This window comes from Mycetomoellerius zeteki, unplaced genomic scaffold (genome assembly GCF_001594055.1).
Source record: "Mycetomoellerius zeteki isolate Tzet28-1 unplaced genomic scaffold, Tzet1.0 scaffold415, whole genome shotgun sequence".
Lineage (NCBI taxonomy): Eukaryota > Metazoa > Arthropoda > Insecta > Hymenoptera > Formicidae > Mycetomoellerius > Mycetomoellerius zeteki.
In genome coordinates this window covers 25,200-36,858 of record NW_017257409.1, presented here as the reverse complement: position 1 = coordinate 36,858, position 11,659 = coordinate 25,200, and the positions used below count along the sequence as shown (strand labels likewise).

General features: G+C 29.8%; 1 protein-coding gene across 3 annotated transcripts; it reads right to left on the bottom strand.

Moving 5' to 3' along the window:
- Positions 1 to 811: 811 nt before the first annotated feature.
- On the bottom strand, positions 812 to 11,504 carry LOC108726415 (hyaluronan mediated motility receptor). 3 transcript variants are annotated; one of them, XM_018453967.1, is made up of 15 exons: positions 11,202 to 11,504; positions 6,937 to 7,109; positions 6,301 to 6,588; positions 5,991 to 6,215; positions 5,428 to 5,904; positions 4,588 to 4,770; positions 4,122 to 4,337; positions 3,689 to 3,883; positions 3,483 to 3,616; positions 3,013 to 3,385; positions 2,677 to 2,898; positions 2,516 to 2,584; positions 2,320 to 2,426; positions 2,100 to 2,253; positions 812 to 1,364 (listed from the first exon to the last, which is right to left on the bottom strand). In XM_018453967.1, the coding sequence occupies exons 1-15, from the start codon at positions 11,245 to 11,247 to the stop codon at positions 1,191 to 1,193; spliced, it is 3,036 nt and encodes a 1,011-aa protein (XP_018309469.1). In that variant the 5' UTR covers positions 11,248 to 11,504; the 3' UTR covers positions 812 to 1,190. The 3 variants fall into 3 exon arrangements, with proteins under 3 accessions (XP_018309469.1, XP_018309470.1, XP_018309471.1); XM_018453968.1 differs by having other exon boundaries at positions 4,137 to 4,337; XM_018453969.1 differs by having other exon boundaries at positions 4,170 to 4,337.
- Positions 11,505 to 11,659: the final 155 nt, after the last annotated feature.

Below are 11,659 nucleotides of genomic sequence, written 5' to 3'. Positions count from 1 at the left end.
TAATCTCTTTCGAACAACGCTACATAAAATATTATAATTAATGGTTTATATATGCATGTAAAATATTTCGATTCCTGTTACGTAAACTATTGTTTATACATATATCATCCATTTTGTTAAATTTCTCGATAGTTGTGAAGTGTTTAGATGGTTTGGGATTGAAAGAAATTTATTTTTTCTACATCTTGCTTAAATTCTATAAATTTAAGATATTCATTATTTTTATAACAAGAGTAACCAGCTTTTGCATAAACTTGTAGTAAATAAAAATTGTACCAAAATTATAACATATATAAAATTATATCAATACGTCACACATACATAGGTAATTTGGATAGGACATTTATTAAAATTATCATATAAAAGGTATATTATAGCAAGTCTTTATATACCAATAATAATCTGCCTAGACAATAGCCACGCATAAATTACAATATACTTAATGCCATGTTATCATAAGAACTACATGAAATGTAAAATACATTACGAATGTCTTTTTTGTAATATGCTGTCAACGGCATATCTGCTTTAGTTTACGCTTGAAGGCAAAATTAACAGTATCAACAATAAATTTTGTAACTTTTATAAAAAATATACATTTTATTAAAGGTGTCCCTTTTTTACAGATAAAATTAGAAGATCGCCGATACTAACATATCATTTTGAATATTCTAAATTTCTTAAATAAAACTTTAGAGACTAAGTACAAACTCGAAAGTGTCTTTTATCAGATAATATAAGCAGTTTTTACATTGTTCACAATTTTTCAATAATTAATCCTTTCATCAAATAAACAAAAATGTGCGTCTAACAAAATAAACCAGACAGTAATGCCACATATTCTTATTCTTTTTCTTTCATAGAAGTCATCATAATATACGAAATACACTTACAAGTGAATATAAGATTTTCTAGAATCTTTTCACTTCGCAAAATGTTTTTTGTTGATTTATATGTATACTTCTATTTAGCAAGACGCAAACATGTAACACAACAGTTTTTTTTGGAGGGGGGTTTTCCTATAAATATCCGAAATATAAGGGGGTGTCTCTTTAAGAAGTGTATCAGTATCAGCGATTTTCCTCTAATATTTACCAGTAACCATTTTTCCATTCCTTAGGAAATCATTCGAATATGTGTAATCTAGACTAATAATTTAAAAAGACAAGCTATTGAACTATTGCTTGAGATTAATCGTTTCGATCCCTCAATGGCGTCAATGTTTTATGAGGAGAAGAAATAGGAGTTGAATGTACCATTCCTACATTTTCCTTGCCTTTCCAATGAGATCGCTTTTCTTCTGCTTTCAACTTTTCTATGGTCTTTTGTTGTTGTTCCACTAATCTGGTCTTGGTTAGCAATTCCTAAAAAAATCATTTTATCAGAGATATAAAAAGAAAAAATATACAAAAATGTAAGTGATACTTATTTATAATAATCATGAGATAATTCATTGGATAAATAAAAACGCAATTTAGATTTGCTTAAAGACAAAAATATTTATTTTTCTATAAAATCCATTCTATAAAATATAATTAGAAAAATAATGTACAGTCAAGTCTCCTCTTTGTGAAGTTGTTAGAATCAAACATTCTCTTTAGTATAAAATTTCTCCTTAGTCTTTGTTCTTATCTTAATGACACATGCGCGAAATAATCTTATTTTCGCATTGTCTTTGATTCAATTTTTTATTGTGTTATAATTATATGAAAATATGATAATAGCAGGAGAGTAATATAAAGAAACATTACTTTATGAGATTACAATCGATTCACAAAAAAGTGAAGATCACAATTATTGAAATAGAAGACATGTTTATTTCTTGAACTTTACAAAATGGAGAGCACAAGTAGAGACTTCAACATTATTTACATAATTAAATACATGAACCAGAATTCCACAATTGTACAACAACAATCGCATCACTTATTAAGCCTACCTGAGTGCCAAAATTATAAAATTATGTACAGATATTCATAACTTTTTTAACAATATCTATTAAAAATATGACAATTCCATTAAAAATATCGTACAGAAAGAAAGCAAAAAGCCAAAGAAGATATCACAAAAATTGCAAAAAGCGGGATGATACCACACACCTGTTCCAGTTCATAGTTCTTGTTTTTTAGCCGAATAACATGTTTGATTCTTTGCTTAGGATTCTGATGACCAATTACGTCAGCATATTTTTCAATAACTTCTTTGTATTCCTTCATAAGAACTTCATTCATTGTTACTAATTTCTTGATCTCTCTACAGAGAATAAAATAGTCATTATTTTTCAAATTCATAATAAAAAATGTACTATGTTAAACTTACTCATCAGCTTCTACTCGTCGTGTTATCTCCTCTTCGAGTTGCTGAATAAGTTCATTTTCCGAAGATTTCCATTTGATTCGTTCTTGCTCTAATAATAAAGTGGTTTCCTGTAATAAAAGACATTTTTATTTCCTGACAATGTTTATTTATAATTTAATTTCAATATAACAATAAGTTCTATTGATTAAAATATTACCTTTGCAGTTTTTTCTATTTCTTCAAATTGCTTAGTTTTTTCAGAAAGCTCTTCTATTCGAGAATTTGCCTATAAATATTTCATATTTACATTAATAATGCACCGTTAATAATGACCAATGATTCATTTACAATTCATTTTAACATTATATGTGAACTTACTTCGTCTATAATAATTTTATGTTGTTTTGCTTGATCTTGAAGCAATCGTTTATTTTCTTCTAACGCTTTCTCGCTACTCTCTAATTGATCAAAAAGTTTATTATTTTCTAGCTGCATTCGTGAAATATCGATTTCTCTAGCATCATTTTGTTCTTCTAATACTAGTAATGCGCTTTGTGCCTCACTGATACTTTTAGTCATCTCTTCAAGTTGCATTTTCAACTACGATCGAAACACGACAAACCAAATTAAAAGATCACTTTTAAAAAAAAATGTTAATATTTTCATAAATTACGAAATGTAATATCAAAATAATTCCAATAACCAGCATATTACCTCATTATTTAATATAGTTTTCAGTTTGGAATCGTCTTCAAGTCTTGTAATTTCTTTTGCGGCATTCTGTTTTAAATTTTGTATTTTTGTCTCAAAGATAGACTTTAGCGAATCAAATTGAGATATATTACCAGACTGATGTTGATCTACTAGATCTCTGTGAGCATCTAACTCTTTCATGAAAGAATTAACTTGTTCGTGCACCAATTGCGAATTGGAACGCATCGCAGTAAGCAGTTCTTTATGTTCGCGTATGCAGTCTTCACTACGTTTGACTTCATACTGTAATCTTTCCACTTCAGCGTTGCTTTGAGCCAACCGATTAGTAAGCGCAGCAACAGATGCTTGATTTTCAGCCATAATTAGTTCAAATCTAAATATTTAAAATAATTAAAATAGTTGCTCAGCAAAATAAAATATGTATAGATAAAAGTTTTAGCATTATGAAAATCAAATTTGTTGATATCAACCTTTTCTTCCTAGCAACCATTTCAGCCGCTTCTGTTCTAATGTGGTCCTTTAAAGCTCTCAATTCTTGTTTCTTCTCCGCCAATTCACTTTCTGCTTTATCCAACTCAGTTTGCAAACTTTGACTAAAACTTGCCTAACAATCACAATTTATGACATGATAATACTATATTATAAATGTTACTAACATTAGCATCACCATAATCACCTGTGTTTCCACAGATGATCTTAGTTCCTCGAGTGTCGTGGAAAGTTTTGTGATTTCAATATCTCTTTGAGAAAGGTTTTCGTCTAATGCAGCACGCTCTACTTCCATACGAAGCAAACATCTTTTATAGTTGTCGTTAGCAAATCGCATCTCCTCTTCTACAGTATTTCGCGCTTCTTCAACCATGGCACTGACCTAAAGAAAAGTTCTATTTTATTAATATCTATGAATACGCTTTTCTATTATAATAAACATTTGTTCAAACATCACAAAGAGCACACATAGAGAAAAAGAAAAAATACAGTATTCATAGAAAAACATCTATAAAATAAGAATTAGATTTCATAACAATTTATAAGGTTTACAATGTTTTTACATTCACACAAAGGTTAACAGAAAACGAATAATTAGTCAGTGATGTTTGGCATTCTACGTGTAATCTGCTTACTTTCGCGTCACACTCAATAATTGCTTTTTTCACCTGTTCCGTGCTCTCAGTGCGACATGTTATTAGTGTATCTCGTTTATCAGCCTCCATTTGTTCGATCATTTTTTGAGCATGCTTCATTATTTGTTCAGTTTCTTCTTCGATTTTTTTAGCAGAAGTTCGTTTTAATTCCTCTATTTCTTCATCTTTCATTTTCTTAATCTGTATACAATACATACATACATACATATAAATACACATAAAAATATATACGTGGGGGGTTCAAGTCAAACCGGGACTTTTATTCTCATGAACATAAGAATAAAAAAGTCCCGGTTTGACTTGTACCACCTATGTATATAAATATATATAATATATATATATAAAAATTATTGTAAGGAAAATGAATTATAAATGTGTGTGTGCGCGCATGTGTAAACAACTAAAGCAAAAGATATATATATCATCGTACATTTTTTATTTCCTTTAAATATTCATCTGCGGCATCCTCTAATACTTTCTCCAATTTTAATTTGTTTTCAGTGTGTGTATTTGTCATATCAATAAAATCTTTTTTATATTTTTCCATCATAGTGTTATGCCTCTCATTTGAAAGAATTAGTTCATTTTGAGCTTCTTGTAAACGTTGAGTCACCTAAAGAACAAAAAAAAATTAAAAATGCACTAAGGATATTTTCATAAAACTTTAAAAAAGTGGTAAATTGGTTAAATGAATAATTTTTGTTAAGTAACCCATGTTCGGCGACATTTTCTTAAAACATTAGGCGTCAGTTTTTAACTTTGTTAAATGTTGCTTAATTTTTATAAAGTTAGGAAAAATAAAAAATCGTATTTTTTAATATTGTTTATTTTTTTTTTATTACAATAAATATTAAACATGGCAAACAATCTTATTACAAGCATTACACATCTGTAGTGCATTGATCGACACATGTTTTGGAAAAACAGAGAATGTTACAGATCATATCAATATGTTCATTGTTTCATTGAGCTCATTTCGGATGTCAATAATCACTTGATCGTAAAAACTTTGACATATCTCTATAAAAAAAAAATGCAAGAGGCACATGTTCAGCGCTGACAAAACAAAAAAAATGTAACGCCTTAAAGAGATGTTGCCAGACGTAATAGGTTACTTAGCAAAAGTTGTTCTATTCAAAATTTTCTGATTATCATCATTTTCTTTAAGTGCCTTACTTGTACATCTACATAAAAGTGTATCTGTATACAAGTATATGTACAAATATATAATACATAACAATAAAATTGCACATTTACACAGATTACGCACGTCTGTATGAATATTTTGAAGATTTTTCAATTCTTCCGTGAGAGAACAATTTATTTCTTCCATTTTATTTGCCTTGATTTCCATGTTTGATGCACGTTCCTTATAAACTTCATTTTGCATTAAGAGTTCTTCTTTTTCTTTTAAAAAGTCGTTTTTCAAATGTTTAATTTCTTCCTCGTGTTTATTAGTAAAATCGGAAATTTTATGAACGTAACTGTCGGCAAGTTCTCCATATTGCTCTTTTAGTTCTTGTGATTTGCCTTGCAGAGCAGATAATTCAGCTTCAAGTTTTGAAATTTCGTTCTGCTTGATTTCTAATGTAGATTCAAGATTAGATCGTTCTTGAGTTAAATTTGTAACACAGACATCGAGTTGACATTTTTCTTTTTGTAATAACTCTATTTCGATATCACGATCCCGTTTCACTATTTCCAATTTGTTTAATAATTCTTCAATATGCGTTTCAAGAGCTTCAATCTGTTAAACAGAACGAAATAAAAAAAATGTTCTTTCTTAATACAGCAATCCATTTCACACTCCTAAAATAAAGTAATTTGATTTACCTTTGTTCTGTTCTCTTCTTTCTTGGCATACAATTCAGCTTCTAATGTTGTTATTCCTTTCAATAGTTCGGCTGCACGACTTCTGAGTTCTGTTTCCATTGCTTTGCGCGATAAAATCTCTCGTTCTTTTTCCTTAGTCATTTCTAATAATTGAGAGCGAAATGTCTGCATTTCTGCTTGATGTTTATCATCATGACTGTTTATTACATCCTGTTGTAACTTAGCCTGCAAATTAAAAATATTTTGAAAATACAATGTATGACTCTAGCTAATAATAAGTAAAATTTCTGCTTTAAGATATTATATTAACCATTGTTTCTATATCTTTCATATGTTGCGTTTCTATTTCATTTTGTTTCTTACGCAATTCCTCCAATTCGGCTTCTAATTTCCGTATTTCGTCTTTCATATCCTCAATGTGTTTTTCATGTTCCTGTATAGTTTTATCCTTGTTCAAACATTCTACTTGGAGATCCGCAAGTTGCTGATTAGATTCATATTTCATATTTTGATTTTTGGTTAAAGGTTGCGGAGTTTTTAATTTGGGATAATTTGACCCCGTCGATTTTGTGATTAACCGCTTCGATGGCGGTTGGGGCTATGTAAAAATATATTTTACGTGATTTAATAATACATTCAATTTTATTAATAATATATTTTAATGTAACGATATTTTTCCAAAAATGTATCCACATTTTTACATACACATACATTTCTATTCAAATACATTCTATACTACGCTATTTAATCACAAAATAATGCGAATAATTGTGCTTTTATAAATTAATTTAAAACATAATTAATAAATCCACAATTCAGAATTCTACAATTCACACATTATTCTTCAATAATAATATAATTAGATCTTTTTTCAGATCTTTTTTCTATTTTTCAGATGTTATAATTATAATTAATAATCAGTAATAAAATTTGCGACAATTCTTACCACCCGGAAAATAGGAGCCGTTGCACTACTCTTTACCGATGTAACTGATGCATTACATTCTGCGCTGCATGTGCTTTTATTATCTAATAAAAACCTATCAGACTTCTCAATAATAGCTCCTTTCACTTTATTCTCGAATTTCGGATCGTAAGCGCCTGGTGGAGGTGCATCACCTGCGAAATCATGCATATATTAGCAAATTAAAATAATACACAAAATATTTAGGTCCTTGTTTCGATCGAAATCAGTTATATCATTATTAATATATCCATGTAATATAGTATACTACATATATTTTCAAATGTCTTTCTTTCTTTTATGTAACGATTATTTTTAATAAAAAATACATACTTTCTTATAATTAGTATAACCTTAATTAGGATAATCTTAAAATATACTAATTACAAATTTTAGAAAAATTCATTATGTATTCAAAATAAAAAATTATTTTTTTAAAGAATATATAAATATATATATATACATATATAATAAAATTGATCAAAAAACGATTTTATATAATAAGCAAAAAAAAAATTGGATTTACTTTTAATTTAATAGTCTTGAATTTATTAAGTTTACTAAAATTCAGAATATATTTTGAATAAATTTGATGCTTGCAATGAACTTATGATAGATTTGCGGATATATATGAATTTTTGAAATACAATATTTGAAATAGGTAATTATTACTTGCGTATATTTTCCCATGTGCAGTTTGAAAGAAAAAATACTATATTCTTATAATCGTAATTTTTCAAATCCCTAACGCAGGAAGATTATAAATTTACCAAAAAATAGCGGATATACAGGAATTAAAATAGGTAAATCCTATAACAAGTTCTCATGTTAAGATGAACAGATTGATGATCATCAGAACAAATTATTCTTACGCATTTTAATTCAATTATGCCTACGGGACATGAAGATTTAAATATAGCTTGTTCTTAAATATTGCTTAATATATATCGGCGATACCAGCGCAAGACGCTACAACGATAATAAAGGAGAAGAAAGACGGCGTGGTTAAGTGAGACTTCCTTTTGGCGCAACGTATCGTGCATAGGGAGAAGCAGGCGCAAATGGGAAAGACAGCTGTTCTGAATGCAAGGGACACATCTCTATGGGGTCGTAGAATAACCAGGTGTAGCCTGGTAACGTTCCCCATTGCGTCCGTACATGATAAAATGTCTTCTTTTATTGTCTACCGCGTGCTTTCTTCTATGACGAAGGAGAGGGAGAGAATCAATATATGAGAAATTTAAAGGGCAGACGCAGCGATATATAAAGATAAGATATAGGGAATAACGAATAAAATATTATGCTGCCTACCTTTTATTTGAGAATAGCTACATACAACAGAAGCTACAAAGAGCAAAAAGCGACAAGAATAATAACAACAATCACAAAACAGATGTTACTAAAGGATAAAACGGATTAGCGATCGCATGGTCTTGACGGTCATCGTACATCAGGAAACACCAAAGAGCATTCATTGCGATTTGTCAAAATTGAGTAAAATATATGCAATCGATAAAAGTAATATAAAAAATATAAACGTATATCTACTTCTAATATTCATATTATGCATGAAATACTTGTAAGGTTGGATTTTATATTTCTTTTTTATTTCTTTTGCATCTTAAAAAGGAACGATATGTTACATTCTGATTTTAATGAAACTTTATATACTTATAGCTTACATAAATAAATGAATTTAGAAAACATCAGTTGCAACAAATAAACGATTCTAAGGAATAAAATTACTCCTTATGTATAAAGCTGTTTTCAGCTTTTTTCATTATGTGTATAAAAACCTATTTGAGATACCAAAAGTTTCTAATATAAAAATTTTATAATATAATTACCTCTATTTTTATATACGTCAATATTTTGAAAAATTATTTCTAAAAACAAATTTTGAAAAAATTATATTTTTAAAATATTATTGACGTAGATAAATAGAAGTAATTTTATTATAAAATTTTTGTGTTAAACATTTCTTGATATCTCGAATAAATTTTGAGGTATATATAATAAAAAGAAGCTGAAAACTACATTTAAAAAGTGGTTCCATCCCTTATCTTAAAACTATTTATAATATTTGCCGCTGCTGATATTTTTTAAATTCATCTATTTATGTAAAATATACTTAAATATACAAAATTTTATTTAAATTACAACTTCGTGAGGTTCTCTCGTTAGTTTTGTACTCTCTTCATTAATTATAATTACAAGAGAACGTGCAGTAGTAGTTGTTTTTGTAAATTAACATACTATAAGAAATATCCTGTCTTCCAAATTTTAAATATAAAAAATACGAAAGATTTACCTAAATTAGGAAATGTAATAAGTAACATTTAAAAGTTTAAAATTTTTTTAGTACATTAAAATTTATATATGTATATGAAAAATAAATATTTATTTATTTATTTTTTTATACATCATAATTAGGAAATTATTTATTTCCTAATTATGATATATTCTTTTCATTTAAAAGAATATATAAAATATAAAAAATTGTAATAAAATATATAAATTCTTCTGGAATTTCATTTTATAACGAAAAGGTTGATTCACAATAAGTAAGCCTATCTTACAATGAAAAAAGTGAAATTATCGAGAGTATCGTAAGGAATATACAATACATGATACATCGAAGACGGTTAAAGCTTCACGTTCAACGTCAAGGTTTTCCCGCCATAACGCAGTTACGCACACTTATGTGCATGTGCAGAATAACAATTTAAAAAATAGAACAAATCCCATTGAATTTTCAATTCATTTTATGGAAATTTGTTGCAGTAGCTTGTCCTATCAAATCGTTAACGCATATAATACTTAATCCAATTTTATTACGATAAAAGCTATTCTGTACTCAAAAATTTCAAACAGAAGTTATTAATAACAATAGATACAATAGATTGGATTACAGTTAGACATATCGAGATAAATAACAATACGCGCACGTAAAGAAAAAAGATCGTCAAAACGTCATCACATGTCGTGAACTCGATTGCAATACCTTCAAACGAGGTGAAAATTACAAAAGTGAGCGAATTTACTGGAATATTTATAATTTAAATTCGTCAACATGTAGTGAATTTGCTCATCTTTGTAATTTTTTCATCTCGTTTCAAGATACGCGATTAAATCGCGAGAATATCAACTTCCCGGCAACAGGCATGTATTCCGTAAATTCTTTGGAGTGGAATCTCATTGTAATGTCTTCAAAAAGAGTGGCTTAATTTTCAATCTTTAAGAATGAGATTTCACTCTTCTCTGAGTGACAATTCACTTAAAGGTTATATGCCCGTATTCATAGTCAGATCTTGTACTTAAGGCTTTCTTAAATTTATCTTTAGATGCTCGGTAGCCAATGAAATAATTCGTAGAGCATCTAAAGATAAATTTAAGGAAACCTTAAATATAAGGCCCGACTATGAATACGGGCCTTAGACTTAGATAGTAGACACGTGTATACTTTGATCCTGGAAAAGGATTTTCGAATCTGTGAAAGAGAAAAAAAGTATTTGTTATACAAAAATTACGATTTAATCGATAATACAGACGGCTTTAGGATCCCCTTAAGGCTTATAATTTATTTTTTATCGTTCATTGGACATAAAATAGAAACGCCAAACGCAGCTCCAATCTTAATGACTTCGGTCTCCTTTATACAGTATCGGAGATGTTACAACCAGTAGATTAACATGGTAAAGCAGAATGATAAAGCGAAATCAGTAAGTATTAGGCCTGAACTTTTGCACCAGTTCATCTTTCTTCCTCTTTTTTCCTCCTGGAGAGAAAAGGAAGAAAGATGAACTGGTGCAAAAGTTCAGCCAAAAAGAACATGCCTATTTAGTCACAGAATGACAATGCAAAAGACATGCCTCGGCGAATTTCATCAGAAACTTCCAAAAAATTAAAAATTATCACACAACACCGACCCAAACCAGAGCACGAACACGTTCGTCCCGGCAGAGTCATCAACAAAAATTTAACAACAAATGATCTGTTTTTTCTGTGCTTGAACTAATGTACACTTTTGGAATTTAAAGTGAGATAGATACATATATGTTTTATACTTAGAGAAAACAAGAATTCTAGTGCAATCTAATGGAGAAGTAAAAAAACAATTAACTTAAGCATAGAGACGAACGAAAAAGCAGGAGGTAAGTACTATTAATTAAAGATGCAGGTACTAATCGGCAATGAGTGACTGAATAGATCAGCATGCAACAGGTACGTTAATCGCTACAACTTACTGCCAAATTCGTTGAACCGTTGTATCCTTGCCTTGGAGAAGGACATCTCGCCGTGTTACTCGCGCGCGCGAGCGCGATTTGCCTGCCGTAACGAGTCAACGGATTCGCCGCGCGGGATCGTCGTTAGGCAATCGTTGCCGATAAAAATTGTCGCGTAGAATAATCGTTGCACCGTTCTTCCGTTATCGTTATTCCGTTCGCATGCACCTCTCGCTTACGCGAGAGCAAAACAATGCGGACCAGTACGGACCGCGCTTAATCGTCTTCAATCGCGCCAAACACTGAGCGCTACTGCACGTTGCCAGCCACGATCCCTACCTCACCCGACTTGCTGAATCGGTTATTTTAATTTGAAACGGCGGTTACTCGTTCTTCAGCGCGGCGACGATTCGCTGCGAAAGCGCCCAATGGGCGCATGAGTTTACGAGAATGTGCAACCGACGGGTACATAGTGGCTG